General features: G+C 35.8%; 3 protein-coding genes across 3 annotated transcripts; all 3 read right to left on the reverse strand.

Moving 5' to 3' along the window:
• Nucleotides 1-7,086: 7,086 nt before the first annotated feature.
• On the reverse strand, nucleotides 7,087-7,497 carry LOC116140011 (auxin-responsive protein SAUR64-like). The gene has a single exon (XM_031425641.1). The coding sequence runs from the start codon at nucleotides 7,495-7,497 to the stop codon at nucleotides 7,087-7,089; it is 411 nt and encodes a 136-aa protein (XP_031281501.1).
• Nucleotides 7,498-9,077: 1,580 nt separating this feature from the next.
• Nucleotides 9,078-9,552, reverse strand: LOC116140010 (auxin-responsive protein SAUR67-like). The gene has a single exon (XM_031425640.1). The coding sequence runs from the start codon at nucleotides 9,480-9,482 to the stop codon at nucleotides 9,078-9,080; it is 405 nt and encodes a 134-aa protein (XP_031281500.1). The 5' UTR covers nucleotides 9,483-9,552.
• Nucleotides 9,553-16,995: 7,443 nt separating this feature from the next.
• On the reverse strand, nucleotides 16,996-18,613 carry LOC116140037 (allene oxide synthase 3-like). Its single transcript, XM_031425674.1, has one exon. The coding sequence runs from the start codon at nucleotides 18,561-18,563 to the stop codon at nucleotides 17,121-17,123; it is 1,443 nt and encodes a 480-aa protein (XP_031281534.1). The 5' UTR covers nucleotides 18,564-18,613; the 3' UTR covers nucleotides 16,996-17,120.
• Nucleotides 18,614-20,527: the final 1,914 nt, after the last annotated feature.

Consider the following 20,527-nt stretch of genomic DNA (forward strand, 5'->3'; position numbering starts at 1 on the left):
TTTTTTTTTTTTTGGGCGGGGGGGGGGGGGGGGGGGGGGGGGGGGTGGGGGGGTCTAAAGAGAGAAAGAATGGGAAGAGAGAAAAAGGAAAGAAGAAAAGAAAATAGAAGGAGAAGAAAGAAAAAAAAAAAAAAGAGAGAGAGAAAGCAGCCTAGTGCGATTGAGAGAGGAAAGAGATGAAGAGAAGAAAAAAGAGTGTTAGGAGTAAGTTGTTGATTAACTCACTTTAGTGTATGGTTACCCATTTTAAATGGGGCAGAAATATTACCAAGTTGATTTAAAAGATTTCCAATTAAACCATATCAAACTCAAGTGCGGAAAGTAAAGAACACTGTCATATACATGGTTCGGCTAAAATTCACTTTTAGCCTACATCCATGGGACCTTGTCCAGATCAAAGCAATCCACTAAGTTAAAAACACATTACAAGATATAGTTCAAAGTCAATCTAAGTTATAGTAAAAAGAACTTCATGTTCAACTTTACACTTAGCACCACACTCTAAATCCTTAACATGTAGCAACTCCTTGGACCTTCTTCACGTCGGGAACAAACCTGAGAGCAGCTTGTGAACCACCAAGCTTCAAGCAATAACGCCACGCACCAGCATCGACAAAGGAACCACATTCCAAGAGCCATCAAGTCAATAGTGAAATGGTGAGGTTTTGGCACAAAATGGAAATGAACCTATGAACCTTAAGAAAAAGAATACTCTAAGAAATTTTAGAGTATAATAAAATAAAAGATCAAAAGGTTAGATTCAAAATACGCAAGAAATGATGTTATATAGTATAGGGTTTCTTGCTCAACACATTAGTGTCACGTCAGCCAACAAAGGGCTAGCCCATGTTTGTCCAAATAAGAAAAATATTCCTTCTTTTGGTTTGGACCACAAAACAAATCAGGAAAAGTGACTTTATTCCCTAGGACCACTTAAGGATAATATGACACATGTAAAGGGTCCTAAAAAGTTAGAGACAAATATAAACAATATCTTTTTCACTTTATCAAACATGCAACTCGTGTTGGGTTTCAAATATCTGAAGTGAGAGTATAAGCACAAACTGTTGTGTACACACACTCGAAACAAAACAAGCCAAAACACAAGTCTGGCAACCAATGTACACATGGAATTGTTGTGCACACACACTATAAAAGAAACAAGCTAAATCATAAGATTGGCAACCTGTGTGCACACATAACTATTGTGCACACAACTCATAAATTTGACAAATATGAATATTCCACATTCTCCTCCTTTGTCAAACTTATGAGCAAAGAACATAAACAGAATATGATCAAGAGCAAACATGTTTCAATCAACCAATCAAACCTGCAAGTTTGTAAGAACAAGCATACAAAGAAATTGAACCAAAAGCAACACAAATATGAACACAAGGTTAGCTAACAAAGCAAAAATAAAAAATAAAAAGTTCTGAAAAACATAACAAACATAACAGGAAAAATAAAATAACTCCCCCATGGAGAGATAACAGCAAATCATTTCCAGCAATAAACAAAAGAGATTAAAAAGTTTTCAACTTAAAACTCACTCCCACATACTACTTACTACCCTATTTGTTCATAAGTCTTGAAGACTTCCGAGAAGGAACCAATGAGGGACTAGATCTTGACTCTTCTCTTAGGAGGGCCAATGATGGTGACATGAAAGTCCTCCACTCGAACATTTGGAATAGCAGCAGAGGTGATGTCAACAGCTTCATGAAAGGATTCATCTTAGATAGAAGGGGTGGTCTCTTTGTCAGGAGGAGGAGGGGCTTCTTTAGTGCGCACTCGGGAGGCATTCTTTTCTTCATAGTAATGTACCTTTTCTTGATTAGTTGCATCTTCACGTTAATATTCATCTTCATGAGTAGTTTCTTCTTCTTGAATGACAGCAGCAAGATCTTCAACAAAAACTGTAGGAATAGAAAGGACAGTAGGGACAACAGGGACAACAGGAGCAACAGGTGGAACCTCATTTTGATCAGCATCAAATTCAATTAGAATAAAGGAAGTATGTTCCATTTTGTCCATTCGAGCACTAAAGGAAAGATGAATTTCCTTCACCTATTGGAGAACATTCTCCATGGAAGTCTCCAGGTCCCACATAGCAACAAAAAGCTTGGATTGCCAAGTGTTAGTGGAAGGAATGTTCCCTGATGGTTGTCTAAAGGACTTCTTGCTAGCAGTCTTTAACACAAGCTCTTCATAGAATTTGGGTTTGTAGGTGGAGATAATTTTATAAATGAGTGAAGGAAAAGGCAAAATCTGGAAAGTATGTGTGGATTGAGCGGCCACCCTAACACTTGTGAAAACCAGTACGGCTAAGTTTATTTTCTTCCATTGTGTAATCTCGTATAGAAGTTGTGCTCTTTCTAGTCTAACAGTGGAATTTTGCATCGAGGGAGACCAATTTGTAATTGAAATCTTAAACAGCAGTCAGTAAAGAGGTGTGAGTGCACTAGGTTGAAGAACGCCACTTCTTGGCAAAATGGCTATTGAACCACTAGCTATAACCTTTACTATTTGGTCTAAATCCAAACTAGTAAATAAAATTTTTTCTTAACCTTTTTCAGACCTAAAGCATCTTAACTACCTCTTCATTGAAAAGAACCAATCGACCTCTAACATAAACTTTGTCATTGTGCACATCAGAGTTCGGTTCAACATCATCAAGGCTAAAATTGGCATAAAACTCTTGAACAGGAGTTTGAATTGGTGCAGTCGGACTCGAGACAGTGTTTATCCATTTTTCATCTCTTCATCATGGCATGAAACTCATCAAAATCATCTAACCTAACATTTTCCTCACTCACAATTTTCTTTTTGACAATGTGGCTTTTGAATCTAACTTTGGCAGTAGGCAAAACAGAATGAGAGATTATACCAATTGGAGCCTCTTCCATGATTGCCTTCCCTTTCTTCTTTGTCGTCTCTACTGGAGGCAGGGGCTTTGATAGGCCAGCTTTTGCAGGATCAGCCTTGCGAGATTTGAGAGTGGCAATGGGAGTGTTTTCTGAAGCACTGTCAAACGCCGACGGGGATTTTTCTGGTGACTTTTCAAGTGAGGCAAGGGTAGACTCATCTAGTGAGCGCACGGAGTCCTAGTGATCCCTGGAAACAGGGGACGAGACAGGTGAGGATCGACAGCTTGTTTCTTCCTCATAGGATTCCTCTTGAGTTGCAAAATCAGACTCCAATGGGGTTTGCTTTTTCGTTGGCTTTTTCTTGCGGCGGCTGGATTCCTTCAAGGCTTGGAAACCCTTTTTGAGTTATTCCTCCATGGCTTTTATCTTCGGGTTTTCAATTGCTTTTGAGAAAAATAATCATGGGAGATGAAGAACAAAAGGTGCTGCAATAGGGTTTTAAAAATGAAGATTGACACAAAAGAGATTAGGGCAAGCATTTATGGCAGGCGGCAATTCTAAAGCCCTAAAGAGAGTTATACCAAAAATAGAACTCTATCCTAAGTGAGTATACATAGGCAATCGTGTGAGCATGCAGCATCCCAAAAAAGAAATTTTTCAAAAAGACTTGACTCTATTGAACAATTTAAAAGCATAAGAAATTAAAATGATGAAATGCTTCACATGAATTTTTTGAAGATCAAGACAGTCAATCTATGCAAAACATCCTAATAAATCAAATTTTCAATCTAAAAAGGCACAATTTCTCATAAGGAAGTTGTCAACATAATGCAATCAAAACAACACTTCCTCAATTACACACAAGAGAAACAAAGTCACATAAGCTTGTCTAAGTGTGCGATAGTGTCCTCAAGGGAGATTAAATGACACATTGGTCAATTAATATTTTGCAAGAGAAAATCCCCCTTCCCTCCTGCCCTAGTATATTTTTCATTTTTCTTTTTCAGCATAGAGAATAAAGATTTGATGAATTTCTTTTCACATTGAACAGGGTCGATTAACTCTCAAAACATAACCAAAATGTAGCTTTCACACTTGCAAGAAGGTAGTCCTCTTAGTGGTAGATTTTCCAAGATATAGGGGTTTCTACAAAGCAGAATATTACTCAAAAATGACTTTCACACTTCAGGCAATGTAGCTGTAACGCCCCACTTGAGGTACGTAGTTATTGTTTCCTCTTTCGCCCTCAATCGAGTTGGTTTTTGTTAATATTGTTTGATTGACATTAGTATGAGTGTTGTGTGGATTAATAGCCTTGAAATGGGTTAAAAATGGAAGAAGTGTTGTATGCCGAGCTTTGCCGGGGCGAAGAAGAATCTTCGCCGCGGCGAAGATGCGTTGAAACCACCGGAAACTCTCTGGACGGTTTCGCCGCGGCGACGGGCCGTTTTTAATGTTGATTGAGTTTTAGATATTTTCTTCCCTAAGGGCATTTTGACCATTCTACCCCTAATTAGCAGGAAAAGTGGGGAGTTAATTGTAAGGATTTTTCATGGAGAATATGTTGATATGGGGGTGAGTTTGTAATGAATCAAAGGATATGGATGGAATGCCCAAAGAAGAATAAGGGCAAAATGGGAATGATTGTGTATATATTTCATTAAAAGGAATTAGAATCAAAGAGACCCCTCATTTCTTCTTCTCAAACGCAACTTCCCATCCTTACTCCTCTCAACTTCTCTTCTCTTTTGATCAAGGAATTCCAAGGGGATTTTGAAGTGATTTGGGGTAGAAAAGCAACCTAAGGCTTCCTAAGGTAAGGATTCCTACTTAAGTTGTGTGATTTGTGAGTTTTGAGAGCTTTCCGATCCATCTTGTCCCATTCAGCAAGTGCGACACGATCAGTCGCTGATAATTCTCCTTCAGGTGGCATTGCAGGTTTAGACCTAGGCGAACTTGACAATGCAGTTCCAGACATTTTACTCGTAGTAACAATGGCAGTCCTGACTGTCGGCCTATCATTCACAATTACACCCCACAGATCCCTATCAACGAGTAGATCCTCCATCCGCAGTTTCGAAAGCTCGAAGCGTTTGCCGTCGAACATCTCAATCTCAACCTTTGATCCCGCCATCTCTAAATTACAATCTAACAAAACCTATGAAATAGAGGCAACAAGAGGAACAAAATATAACTATAAAAGAAATCTAACAATAAACAAAGAAAATAACACGCGCGATTTACCCTAGTTCACCCAATGTGGGCTACGTCCAGCTGAATCAATATTATTGCAATATGCCTCACCTCTCTCATTTACAATGAATGAATTGCCCTATGATTTGCTATCATTCCATAACAAGAGAAAAATATGTTTATATACTAGGTTTAAAAGACTAAACCTAGTTTTACAAAGATTCATATTCCTAAGCCCAACCTAATAAGGAATTAGTAACTTACAAGAAATCTTACAACGATTATACATGAAAAAGCCCAAAACCGCCTAGAGGCTCGGGGGCGTTGCCCCCACGACCCTCGCCCGCTCACCAGGCAGCGGGACCCCCGAATGCGTTTGCGTTACCCATTAATGTTGAAGTAGTCGACAACTCCAACATAGAGCTTATTAATCTTAAGCACAACTATGAGCTCTACAGAAGTCAGTGGCTAGCTGTGCTATATATGTCCACAAGTATAGACATGATGACTTATTGTTATCATTTTTATGTTGTGTTAATTGGAAATAAGGCCATGTGATCAGTAACTGAATGGGTGGTTGGGATATCGGCCATGGATTTTGATTGTTGTTAAGCATCAACGCTGCATGTAGGTCAGTAGCACATGGTTGTTACGCATTTCTTTTCTTATACAAAGAGGGATGCATTAAAATTCTTAGGGCCACCTAAGTTAAGCAATTAATTTCCTAAGAAAATAGAAATAAAACTAAATCATATGCTTATCCAAAAACCATGTTTTGATAATTTCAGAAAAAAATCTCTTGATAAAAGCAGGACCCTATGACTAGATATGGTCAGAGCCACAAAATCTTGCATGTTTATGTAAACCAACAAGGTTAGAAGAATCTGCCAAATTTTTAGAGCAGTAATTGCAAGGCACAACCCCATGTGCTTTCGTTGTGCAGTGACTATCAATGCAAAACTATTGTAAGTGTCCATGTTAGAGTAAATGATTTAGATACTGAACACAAACGAGACAGAGAAAGCAACAAAAGGCAAACATATTACCATGATTTGAAATTTGGCTGCTTCTTCTTTCAAACCAACTACTTGAATCAAATTATGGAAATAATTTTGTCTATTTAGATATTCACTACCAAGATTCCATCAACTAAGCTCATTATGTTGCACATAATATTCCTCATATGCACCAAATGATTTTACCAAGCCCCATTCCTTGGAATATTTTTCCCAAGGATTTTGCTTGTCTTTTCTTACTGTCCTATGTATCTTATAGTGAATTCTGTGATTTATCAATGCTGTTACTGTGGACTAAGAAAGAGTTTATAACAATAAGTTACAGAGGTTATAGATCCTCTCTAAGAACCACAAGAATCAATATAAGCTAGAAGAGTACTCATGAGAACTGGAACTACATTCAAAGTAGGTTAAGAAACTAATAGCAACTGTGAGATGATCTTCTTGAAGTAAAATATTAATTTACCAGATACTAATTCCAGATGAAGATCATCAGGAGTCAAGAACCTTATTGCAAAAAGTGAAATAGAGAAGGAAAGTTAAGATGGAGAAATCAATTATATGGAGGGAACATAACAAACTTAGCTTCCCTATAATTAGGACTTTGGAACTGGCCAGATTCAAGAAATCCTGCCCTCTATGCCTAGTTAAACTTTCTCTACTTTCATGAGTTTAACAGATTAGATGCAGATTTTTTTCTGAGTATCATAAGTTTAATTTAGGTTCACTCATTAAATAGATCTTAGGAAGCTCGAATAAAATTAAATGATTCATTAAATTTACAATCTGCATTTACCGGTTCAGGAAGTAAGTCACTATGAGCTACTGTAAATATTTATCAGAAAATGACAATTTTCATTCACAGTCAATTCATGACAGAAAACCTTCCATTTTAGATTTACAAGGTTAATAATAAAGAATGAAATTCCGTTTATAAAAATACTTCATCAATAAGTGTATAACCTGTTTACAGTCAATATATCTACAGTTATTTCTATGAACAAATTTCAATAGCCAAATAAGAGTGTTTGTTGGTAGCTTTGTGCTTGAACAAGAGAAGTTGATGCCGAGTAGTGACATGTTGCTATGGAAGTGAGCAAAGCATTCTCCAATTCTTCAGGCATGAGTCCTCGGACCAATGAAATGACATACTCCAAGAAAGTACTATCACAAGGCAATGTGATGGCTCCATGGCTTGGAAGACCAAACTCTTCCTCAGACATTCTTAAGAGCTCCTTGAAGACATTTTGACTGAGGTATTCCAAGGGAACCATGAACCTTTTCTTATCAGTTGTGTACACAACAAAATGCCCTTTATTAGCAACAAAACTTCTTGGATACGAGATTCTGTTACACTTTGCAGAAGCCATTCTCTGCCACTTTCTTGCGAGTTCAACAAGCCTTTTTGGGTTGATCATGATTGGAAATATTATACTTCGACCTTGCACAAGCTACAAGTTTGCGTTATAGAGCTTATGTTTGTGGTCAGCTGTTTCATATATATATACAAGTCTGGCCAGGATCACTTATTGTTGTCTTCTTTGTGTTGTGCTTGTTGGAAACAAGGCCATGTGATCATCAACTAGATAGATGGTTTGGATATAGAGAATATGTTTTTATTATTGTTAAGCATGAATACCCCATGTCGGATACTATTACTTGGTTGTTATGCATTTGTTTTCTTCTGCCATGAGTGTTGCATTAAAATTCTTAGGGCCACTTAGGTTAAGTAATTAATTCCTAAGAGAAAACTGAAATCAAACAAAATCACATGGTTATTCAAACTATGTTCTGCTCTTGTTAGACCAAAATCCTCCATGTGCTTTCCTTTTGCTGTGACTTACAATGCAAAGCAATTGTGATTATCCATGTTAGACTATATGATTTAAATACTGAATACGAAAGAGACATAGAAACCAACAAAAGGAAATTAAAATAACATGATTTGCAGCTTCTTTCAAACCCAACTACCCGAATAAATTTGTCCTCTTCAGATCTTCAGTTGCCATGATTCCTTCAAGTTTTTATAATATTGTACATAATGTTCCTCAGATAGGACAAATGAGTTAGTTTTGCCAGACCCCATTCTTTGGATTTTTCCCAAGTATTTTATTTGTCTTTTCCTACTGTCTTATGCATCTTCATAGTGAATTCTGTTATTCAACAATGATTTCATAGTGAATTATGTTATTTATCAATGCACTTAATTTGGACCAGAAAGGAGTATAACGCAATAAAATACAATTTAGCAAAAACTAGGAGTGGTACAAGGGACTTGGAGTTTTACCAACGTACATGAAGAAATTTAGAGAATTGGCTAATGTTCTCCATTAAGTCACATTTTTCCTCTCTTCCCACCTTGATTGGGAATTTGAGTTAAATAAGAGCACAACCTTGATGGCTCCAAGCATCTGCCGGCACTTAAGGCCAACACAAGTTGCAACTCATTCTACATAGTCAAATCATGGCCTAACCTACAACATTAGCATCATTTAATCAACTGTAAAACCTGGTTGTTCTAAGACTAGCACACAACGGTGAACTTTCCATTTTGGGAATTAGGCTTAACTTCCAAAGGGCGTGTAAGTTCAGTAGAATGAGTTTCTTTTCTCTTTCTGAGCCTATCTATATGTCCTTGTAAGATTAATGCTCACTTTACTTATTTGAAGAGACTTGATATGATTCTTAAAGCCAATGGTTTTCCAGAGCCTCTGGGGATCGGTTTTAACAGAACTTCCTAAATTTGAATTCCTCATTAAGCAATTTGAGATTAAGTGCAAAATATTTATTTGTTTCTAGCATGCACAAGAACTTCAGAAAAGTTTCAAGGAGTTGATCCTTAATGTTTTCTATTGATATGCCATACTGATTCATACTTCATAGTTACTATTTTACACTGAAAATTTCTTTTGAATTATCAAAAGATGTATAATGCAAAAACAATATATAAACAGAAGTGCCATTCATTTACAGAACCCAATTGGGATTATAATACAATTCAGTAGCCACAAACTGAAAGTTGGCCTGCGTGTACTTGATGGAAAGAAGCAGATAATGAGCAGTGGCTGGCAGTAATCGAATCAAGCAGAGCTTTCTTGAGACCTTCACTAACACCTTGCTGAATGAGTGAGACTAATTTATCCATGAAGACTGCATCACATGGCAATGTAATAGGACCATCACTTGATAGTCCAAACTCCTCCTCAGACACCTTTAAGAGCTCAAGGAAGATGTCATTGTTGAGATACATTAAGGGAAACACAAAGCGCTTTTGATCAATGGTGTAGACAACAAAATGGCCTTTCTCAGCGACTGATGATTTATTAGAATTACCCGCATTCACTTCTTCCATCTTCTGGCTCTTCCTCACCAGCCTGGTCATGAGCTTCTTGGGGCTTATCATGCTGCCTGACACTGTATATTAGCGATCCGTGAATGGATGACTTGGAATAAGAGAAGCACGACTAAGTTAATATGTATTAAATGGTTTGAATATTGGTTAATTAGCCTAATTTCTCTATATATATAGCTCGGAAGTACTGTGTTTATGTGGGCAAAAGGGTTGAAATTTGTTACTCCAAAACCGTTGCTGGCATGTTGGATATATATGTCGAAACATGTTATGCAACTAAAGATGCCATGAGGTTATGTCCTTATTCAACTCTCCAGGGAAGCACCGAAATTTTACCTGGCGGTATAAACAAAACAAATGTAGATACTTCTCATGCTAAATTATACAGTTTTAAGACCAAAAGTTCTGGGATTCTGGATGCTTATCTAAATTTTCTTGTTAAAATTGTCACATTGTACTAGGAAACAACACCCGTATGGAATTCATCAACCTCTTTTAAAAATATTTAAAATAGATATTAACAATGTGCAGCAAATTGAACAAGAAATTATAATAGTCAGAAATAATGAAATACCAGTTTGATGACCCCGGAACAAACTATGTAAATGATAAACATACAAATAAAAGCATGACCATAAAAGAAAATTAATTGCAAATAGAATAGCCCGAATCTCTGACTTTGAGCTAAGAGTTTATATTTATATATATTCTTGCTTCAGAATTAAGACCAAGTACTAAAAGTGATGTTAGGACCACCAAAACGAATGCGTCTGCGTTATCCATTAATGCTGAAGTAGTCGACAACTCCAACACTACTATGGTCCAAGCTTTATCTCCTTCCTTAGCATATGCTAACAGCTAGCCCTATTTCACCATAAATAACCATTACTGTAAATCTTGATGATGATTTGGATGAAGAAGAAGATTTCGATAACGATGTCGATGGAGGACTCGATCTAACACCTTTAGAAATAAAATGAGCATACATCTTAACAATATGGTGACAATTCCAATCTTTGAAGGTCTTCATGTGGGGGAGTTAAGGTGGTTGGATTTTAGCATCGTTTAGAGTTTGGCTTGCATTGGGAACGGAACTTGACGAGTCTCACCGGTTGAAAGACTAAAGAAGCCACGTTTGAAAGCTGCCTTTCACTGGTGCGAGCATCAGCAATGGAGATTTATATCTGAAGTTATTTTTCTTGTCTGCAGCTGATCTCCATGAAGAACTAACCTCACGGAAACAAAAAAAAAAAAAACAAAAAAATCAGAGAGTGATGATATTCGATTTGTAATTTCAACCAAAAGATCATGATCAAGTTCTGACCAATTGGCCATGGCTCCTTAGAATATCAAGAGAAAAAAAATAAATTCTAATCGAATGTGATAATTACTTCTGTTGCAAAGTGGACTGGGGTTTATGCATGCATAAATACTTATATATAGTTCTTTATTTTTTATAAATATTTTTTTTATTTATTAATCTGGTATTATGTTTCTGATAAAAGTAATATTGCTAACTGAAGTTGATACTCTTCCCAATTTCTGAAAGTAGTCAAATTGAAGAAATACAAATACAAATACAAATAGTTTTTTTTATTTATTAATCTGATATTATGTATGTGTTGAAATTACTACCAAAATACACAATAAGAAAAGTAGAAAAGTACAATGTTCCGAAAACTAGATCGGACTATGACCCGTTCAAGGGTCCGGTTTTCGGTTTGATCTGTTGGATTGGTCGGTTAGACCGTATTCTGTGAAAAAAATTTAGTCCCTAAATGTTTGAAATTCATCAAAAACACCCCTATAATCTCCCTTAAGTTTGAAATCTGTCCAAAAACCCCTGTCGCGTGAAGGGAGTAGTGATGGTGGCGGCAACGATGATCAACGGCCAATCGAGGTTTGGAATCATGGGGCTTTTGATGTATAGGTGCCGACAAATTTGATGGTGGTACTAGGGAGTTCCATTGGTGCCGGAACTCGTCGGAATCGACAAAAGAAGCCCAACGATCGCGTGAACTTTAGGTGAACAGCGAGCGACGACGACTGGATGACAGCGATTGAAAATGGCTGGGTTTTGTCGTGGAGATGCCGTCAAGTCTAATGATGGTGATTTCTCCGTCGAACGATGCCAGAATCCGACGGGATTGAGCAATTCGGTTTGAATGCAATTAACGGTTTTTAAAGGATTCCGGACTGGATATGCCATCGGTTGCCGGTCAAACCAGTCTGGTTTTTAGAACATTGGAAAAGTAACCAAAAAAAAAAAAAATGGTCGATTTACCTTGGTTTGCTCCCAATGAAGGAACTACGTCTAACATTCAAATAGAGTAATTTTATTGAGTTTAAAAAATCTATAGAATACAAGAATAAAAAGTATCGGCAATTCACTCTTTCTCTTTATTTTTAATATTTCTCACATTAGGTTTTTCACTGCTACACTAAGGTAATAACAAACCTAATCACATTTGAATTAAACTGTTACAGGCTCAAATATTTACAAACCAACTTTAAGTTCATTTACTAATTGAACTTATAATGAAACAGAACCCCCAAATGCATTAGCGTTAACTCCGTACAAAGTATAAACCACATCCAATAGGATAATTTAGACATCGTTAAAGGGTGTTAATTAATTGGTTTTAATTGGCTTCAATCAATCAAGTCTATTGGTGATTACCTTTCGGCTCCAAATCCATGTTAACGTTTATGTGATATAGACTCCCAAGTTGCAGATAAATTATTGCAGTTTAAAATCCAAGTAAATGACACTTTCCCACCCAAAAAGTTTCAAAATACCATTTTCTCACCCAAAGTTAATATTATGTCACTACTCAAAGCCGATTTTGACAACAAAAATTATGTCCGTCACCATCATTTGAACCTTCGATATCCTTTCTACAAAACCTCTCTCACTCCGGTACCTGATTTCTCGTCTATTGCTGACTATGCAAAGATAGGATTTCTTGTTTTTAGCTAATTTTCGGTTGATTCCGATTACGAATATTCAATCGATCATCACCATTTTATCCATCGGCCTCTACTCTACAAAACTCCTTTTACCTTAACTCGTGTTAACTCACCAAATGCCGGCTGAGAAAGTGAAATGTATTTTGGGTATTAACGGAATATAAACTTTGAGTGGGAAAGTAGTATTTTGAAACTTTTTTGGTGTGAAAGTATCATTAAGGCAAACCTTGGGTGGGAAAAAGATGTATACTTATTAAAATCCTGATAACAAGTTTTTCTGCTTGTTAGACATGGATATATCCTTGACTAACAAACAATTTGGTCATTGTTAAATGGGGATCGAAAGTTGAATGCTTCTTCCCAGAGCCTTCAATATATTTATATATTTCAAATTGCAAAGGGCAGCAGGGCTTTAACTGGGTAAAGCCAGCTCAAGTCATTGTTGTTTATAGAGTCAATTTCGATTCTTTCTTGATGAAAAATTATATAAAACAGTAAAACACAGAACTTGGCAGCAGTTGATGATTCTTTATCTTACGAGTCAATAGACTTCTCACATGGATTCCCAACTTTCTACATGAGCTTCGCTCAGTTACAGATTTATCAAGGAAATAAATATTCATGCATGTTTGTTCTGAAGACTGGATTCTGGATATATATCTGAGTAAAGGAGGTTGGACGTTCATGGTACTTAGCCAGTACTGGTTTAATTTGAAAGAAAAAAGCCATAAGTAGCTACATAAACTTCCTGCTTTCGTTGCAGGTAGCATGCATGGGAGAGAACCATTACTGGCTTGATAGTAAAAGAGTAAAATAAGGTTCCATAAATTTCTGAGTTCGAGTCTCCTTAAATATTAATAGAGATGGTCACTAGGTTCTTGCTCGCCTTCTTCCCCAAGTCTGCCAGCTCAATCCCCTCCACCGAACCCGTTGCAGCCCCAGTGCCCCCACACCAATAATTGGGATAAGAACTCAAATTACAATATTGTTAATAATTTTGTTTTATCAAAATAATTAATCTAAAACCCTGAACATAATCCTCCATAGTCTATATATGGAGACAAAAATCGATTCCCTCAATGAACAAGAACATAGAAGACAAATGACAATTATCCAATCGCAAATTAACCAAAGGAGACATATCACATCAAATATTTAAAAGAGTTCATTTTCAGGACATTAAATCCCTATTCCCCACCACCATTAAAGACCACCATCTAACACCAAACTGTAAATAACAGTAAAACCCATCCACCAAAATCCAACTCCAAATGCCTAATAATCATCCAGTAACCCTAACCCATCTACCCTCATCCAATTCCAAATAAAAAAATAACCCACAAATGTAAAACAAAATCACTAAAATCCATTCTCTACAGCAAATACAAAATCAAGAAAAAAAATAATTAATTTAAAATAGAAAAAGGAAAAAGAAAAGCAGAGGAAAGAGTCGGTTCATTTACCTATTTGCCCTTTCTCTGTTAACATTAATTGTTAACAGTTGACAGATAACGGGGGTTGAGAGCTATTTTTGGAATGAGAGGGGTTTATTAGACATGTGATATATCTCAGGGGGTTCAAAGAATTTTCTCTTTAAAATATGATACAATAATTTTTTAATTAAAAAATAATTATGAATTTTTTTTTTTCTTTTGAAAGGGGTTGGTATTTTTAAGTAGACAATTATTTCGTTGTGGCGTATAAGTTTAGTAGAAGAGTTTCAAAGGAAAGGGACATTATTATTAGGGTTTAATTAATATTTTTCTTTTGAAAGGGATTGGGGAAGTCTTAAGCTTATAAAGGTGCGACCGTCAATCTAATATGTTAGCTTTTTAGGTGGGAAACACCCAACTTATGACAAATGGTATCAAAGTAGACCCAATTGCAAACCCAATCGGCCTTTCCTATCTCGTCAAGCAGCCATGCAGAGGGACATCCACGTGTGATTGTGGATCCACTCGAGAGTAAGGTGGATAGTTAGACAAGGAGCCCTACCTGTGATGAGAGTGTCACAAGGATCGGGTGGGGAAGAATGTTGCAGAACCCACATTGGAAGCAAACTGGGGACGTTTTGGACTAATAAAGGAGGACTCCCTCCATCTAGTAAGTTATCTTCAAAATGATTAACATCAAAATAACGACTGTGCCATGTTTCTACTGTGGTCCAAGCTTTATCTCCTTCCTTAGCATATGCCAACAGCTAGCCCTATTTCACCATAAATAACCATCACTGTAAATCTTGATGATGATTTCGAAGAAGAAGAAGATTTCGATAACGATGTCGATGTCGATGGAGGACTCGATATAACACCTTTAGAAATAAAATGAGCATATATCTTAACAATATGGTGACGATTCCAATCTTTGAAGGTCTTCATGTGAGGGGAGTTAAGGTGGTTGGATTTTAGCATCGTTTAGAGTTTGGCTTGCATTGGGAACGGAACTTGACGAGTCTCACCGGTTGAAAGCTGCCTTTCACTGGTGCGAGCATCAACAATGGAGATTTATATCTGAAGTTACTTTTTCTTGTCTGCAGCTGATCTCCATGAAGAACTAACCTCACGGAAACAAAAAACAAAAAAAAACAAAAAAAAAAAAATCAGAGATTGATGATATTCGATTTGTAATTTCAACCAAAAGATCATGATCAAGTTCTGACCAATTGGCCATGGCTCCTTAGAATATCAAGAGAAAAAAAATAAATTCTAATCGAATGTGATAATTACTTCTGTTGCAAAGTGGACTAGGGTTTATCATGCATAAATACTTATAGTTCTTTATTTTTTATAAATATTTTATTTATTTATTAATATGGTATTATGTCTGTGTTGAAATCATTGTCTAAATACACAATTAGAAAAGTAACCAAAAAAAAAAAACAGTCGATTTACCTTGGTTTACTTTCAATGAAGGAACTTACGCCAATATCAAATAGAGTAATTTTATTGAATTTTCAGGGATATAAAATACAATAATAAAAAGTATCGACAATTCACTATTTCTCTCTATTTTTAATATTTCTCACGTTAGGTTTTCCACTGCTACACTAGGGTAATAACAAACCTAATCACATTTGAATTAAACTGTTACAGGCTCAAATATTTACAAACCAACTTCAAGTCTATTTACCAATTGAACTTATCATGAAACGGAACCCCCGAATGTATTAGCGTTAACCCCGTACAAAGTATAAACCACATCCAATAGGATAATGTAGACATCGTTAAAGGGTGTTAATTAATGGGTTTAATTGGCTTCAATCAATCAAGTTTATTGGTGATTAACTTTCGGCTCCAAATCCATGTTAACGTTTATGTGATATAGACTCCCAAGTTGCAGATAAATTATTGCAGTTTAAAATCCGAGTAAACGACTTTTTCCCACCCAAGGTTTGTCTTAATGACACTTTTTCACCCAAAAAGTTTCAAAATACCATTTTCTCACCCAAAGTTAATATTCTGTCACTACTCAAAACTGATTTTGACGACAAAAATTTTGTATGTCATCATCATTCGAACTTTCGATATCCTCTCTACAAAACCTCTCTCACTCTGATACCTGATTTCTCGTCGATTGCCGACTACCGCAAAGATAGAGTTTTTTGTTTTAGCTAATTTTCGGTTGATTCCGATGGCGAATATTCAATCGATCACCACCATTCTATTCATTGGCCTCAACTAATCCCCGACAATAGCAAATCCATAAATTTCTGTTATGGTTGGTCAAATTAAAAAACTAATTGCATATAACATTTATATTCTGTTTTTCTAGTCGAAATTGCCATAAAAGGAAAAAAAATTACGCATTAATATATTTTTTATTTATTTGTGGGTTGTGTATTACTCTATATCCGCTCCTGATCCTCGAGCCGCCCTAGAATTGTCGGTCGAGTAAGAACCCCAATGACCACCCCTATTAGTGCGTGAGAGAACTCAAACTCAGAAGCTTATAGAATCTTATTTTACTCTTTTGGTATCAGGCCAGCAATGGGTCTCTCCCATGCATATTACCTGCAAGGAAAGCAGGAAGTTTATGTAGCTACTTATGGCTTTTTGCTTTCAAATTAAACCAGTACTGGCTAAGTATACCATGAACGTCCAACCTCCTTTACTCAAATATATATACAGATCGAATCCAGTCTTCAGAACAAACATGAATATTTATTTCCTTGATATAAATCTGTAACTGAGCGAAGCTCATGTGGCAAGTTGGGAATCCATGTGAGAAGTCCATTGACTCGTATGATAAAGAATCATCAACTGCGTGCCATGTTCTATGTTTTACTGTTTTATATAATTTCTCATCAAGAAAGAATCGAAATTGACTCTATAAACAACGACTTGAGCTGGCTCTACCCAATTAAAGCCCTGCTGCCCTTTGCAATTTGAAATATATAAATATATTGAAGGCTCTAGGAAGAAGCATTCAACTTTCGATCCCCATTTAACAATGACCATACACCCAAAAAGTTTCAAAATATCACTTTTTTACCCAAAGTTTATATTCCGTTAATACCCAAAATATACTTTACTTTCTCAGTCGGCATTCGGCGAGTTAACAAGAGTCAACGTAGGAGGGGTTTTGTAGAGTAGCAAACATGGAAGAGTGATAGCATTCGTTCAGCAAATATAAATAAATTGCAATCCTGAAATATGAATTATATTCAACAATAAATTCAATTAGCGTATTGAAAGTTACATGAAATTAATTTGATTAAGATTAAATGCTTGTGGCCTTGGTCAAGGACTTGAACGTTGCAGAAGATCCCAGCAACAATTTCCCAGCTTCAATGGTGAACGTATCATAACGAAGAAACAACTCCACCAACATAACTCTACATAGCAGCAGCACCAAGTTCTTGCCAGGGCACTGTTTGTTGTCCGCCGTTGGCTCCGCCGTCTCGCGCCCATTCGACCAATATACGTACTTCAACAGCTTCTCTCCCTCCCCTAAAAACCTATTCCCCACAAACTCCTCAGGATTTTCAAAAACCCTAGGATCCTTGGTCGCCAACGGCTGATATCCGAAGATCATTTCGCCTTTCTTGATCTCAAAAGCTGCATCATGGCTATTCACCACCATGTCCGCCTTGGCCTTGCCGTACTGGTACGGCACCGGAGGTTCAATCCTCAATGCTTCATAAACAACTGACTTAGTGAGGACCATTTTTTCCAGGGATGAGAAAGTGACTCCACCTTCAGCTTTAACAATGGTCCTGATTTCATCAGCAAGCTGGCGGTGTAACTTCGGTCCTGCTAATCCAACCCATTTGATCAAAGCAGGAAATAGAGTTTTTGAACCACCGTATGCATTGAATCCAGCTAGAAATACTAAATTATGACAAGCTTCATCACGTTTAATTCCGAATTTCTCAGCTTCATCGAGAGTTGGATCCGAGTAGTTGTTGAAAGCATCATAAAGTTTCTGATAATCAGACTTTGCTAAAACGGAAGGCAATGGAAACATATGCAGCAACAAGTCTTCTGCAAGGTTCAGAAACTTCGGCAACCCGAGGGTTATAAGAGGAGCAAGCTGCAAAAACAACCATTTGTCAAAAAGTTTTGGTCCTTTTGAGCCAATCTGGGCATCAACGGGGCTTTTATCGCAGAAAAGGCGAAAAAAGAAGTTGAAAGCCATGGAATCACCAAGAGTATTAAAGTATGCTTCGCCTTCTTTGGACATTTGCTCTTCAATGTCGATAAAGAGCTCGGATAAGCATGTTCTAAAGAGAGGTATGAACTGGTCGTGCTTCTTTGCGAGTAAAGAAAAGAAGAAAGATTTGAGAGAGGAATGGTTGGGTTCAGAGGGGTCAAGATAGGCGCAAACACGGTAGCCACCGGTGAAGGATAAAGAAGGGAGGAAAGTACCGTCCAGAACGTTGACTTTCTCGACTTTGGAAGTGTCGAGGAGGACGGAAAATGAAATGGCATCGAGGACGGCGGTGACTTTGGGGTTAGAGGCAATGAAAGGACCAGGAGGCATGTTGGTTTTGAAAATGGTGGAATTGTGTTTGTTGATTTTGTCCTGGAAGAACTTATCTTCGCCTTGGAAGTAGAAGTAGTTCAGACGATCCATTAAGGGACCAAAGAATGGTAGGCCATAGTTGCCTGGGATTGGTTTCAGTGGAAGTTCAGAGGTTGGTGATGAGGAAGAAGAAGACATTGTTTGAGATTATGATGAACGTTGAATTGTTGATATGGATGAGAAAGTTTCTCAAAACTCTCCATTTATATAGAGATTATGAAGAGAGAAGTGATAATAAAGGTCAATAAAAATAAATATTATGAGTAATACAATACAATTTTGTGGGGTACCCTAATTTAAAAAAAAAAAAACAAAATATTTATCAAAATTTATTGGTTACATTTGATAATCATGGTATCAAAATTACGTTTATTTTAGATAATGATAGGTTTAGACTTTGGCCGTGCATACTGAGCATGAGAGAGGGTGCGTTAGAAGTTGTACTTGTCCACTCTATAACTCTGGTTGTGTACGTCGAACGTGAAAAGTTGTATTTATCCCATTTCGTAAAATTTGATAGGCTATTATGGTGTATATATGTGGTTAGACTCTCTCTTTCCTTAAACTAGTTTTTAAGAGTGAATTCTACCCGAATCCTTTTACAATTGTATTTAGTTCTATAATTTTTATTTCCTTTTACCATTTCCTTGGTTATGAATTCATGCATGTGCAATATAATTAGTAATAATTAATAAACAGCTCCTATTGAATATTAGTTGAGATTATTTATTAAATGCAAGCAATCAACAAGCTGGCAAAGTAGATAGAAATTAATTAAAACTAATCAATGGTTATCTAGAGGTTAATTAATACAATAATCATTACGTTACAGTCATTTAACTTCATTAATTAGTACTATACTTTCTGGATAAACATTAAATTCCTTGATTTTAATACTTTTCAAAAGGAAAATTATACTTTCGTACTGATTAAGTTTTTTTTTTTTTTCTTTTATAAAAAATACTTTCGTGGAAATCTAAATCACCTGCTAGAGTTTGTTCATATTTTTGTAACTACTACTATGGTCAAATTGTTACATTGGAAAAAAAAAAAAAAAAAACGTGGGTTAATTCCATTTTTATTTTTAATGGCAAACGTGGGTTGTCTGGATCAGAGTGATAATTAATATATGATTATAAGTAGGGCGGGTTCACCCCCCCTAAAATTTCAAAAAAAAAAATTAATATACAGTCGAAAAATATTGTTAATTAACATATATATATATTATATATATATATATATATATATATATAAGAACTATTATACATATTGTATATCTAGGTCTACAAAAAAATTTGTTATATATATATATTCTAAGCCCACATCATGTTAGAAATTTAAAACTTTTTTCAGTGTTTTTCTATACAGTTTTACTTGTTTTTTATGATTTTATCACCAGATTCTTTACTCTCTTAAAATTTTTGAAGACTGAAATTGTTAAATTTTCACTACTCAAGATGTCATAATTAGCTCTGTTTTCTGTTTTATCGATTTTAGGTATATGTATTGTTACTTTCAATTTAGTTTATTTAAGGATTGAATCATTTTTTTTCTCTTTGAGGTTTTTTATTCTACTCTGAGAGAAAAAGATATTAATCTTGTGAGTTTATTTTATATTTTCTGTTTAAGAATGAATTTGTTTTCTCAAATAAAAACCTAAACTATATTTTAAAGGACGTTATTCTTCATCCTTCACCCACCACTTTTCTACATTTTAAACGTCACCGTTTAGTTGTTTAAAATTATTAAAGAAATTTGAGTTACTATATATTTTTATACTAAAAAAATTTCTCCTCTTTTATTAATTCATATTAAAAGTCAACGTAACGTTGACTTGATATAAATTTTGGTTGACTTTAACTTAATTAGGCTAGGTTTGATCAACGCTATAAAAATTTATATTATAATATTTGAAAGCCAAAAATAAAAATATTAAAAGAAGATTTTGTTCAAGGTTTACTCAACACTTTTACTCAAAATTTTGTTTCTCATAGATTTATTTAAGTAAGAAAATATTGTGTTATTGTATATTCTTTTTTCTCAGGTTCTTAATATTGTATTATTTTTTTTATTAAAGTTTGGTATTTTTTCAAGTTTTCACT

This window comes from Pistacia vera, unplaced genomic scaffold, assembly GCF_008641045.1.
Source record: "Pistacia vera cultivar Batoury unplaced genomic scaffold, PisVer_v2 Contig360, whole genome shotgun sequence".
Taxonomy (NCBI): domain Eukaryota; kingdom Viridiplantae; phylum Streptophyta; class Magnoliopsida; order Sapindales; family Anacardiaceae; genus Pistacia; species Pistacia vera.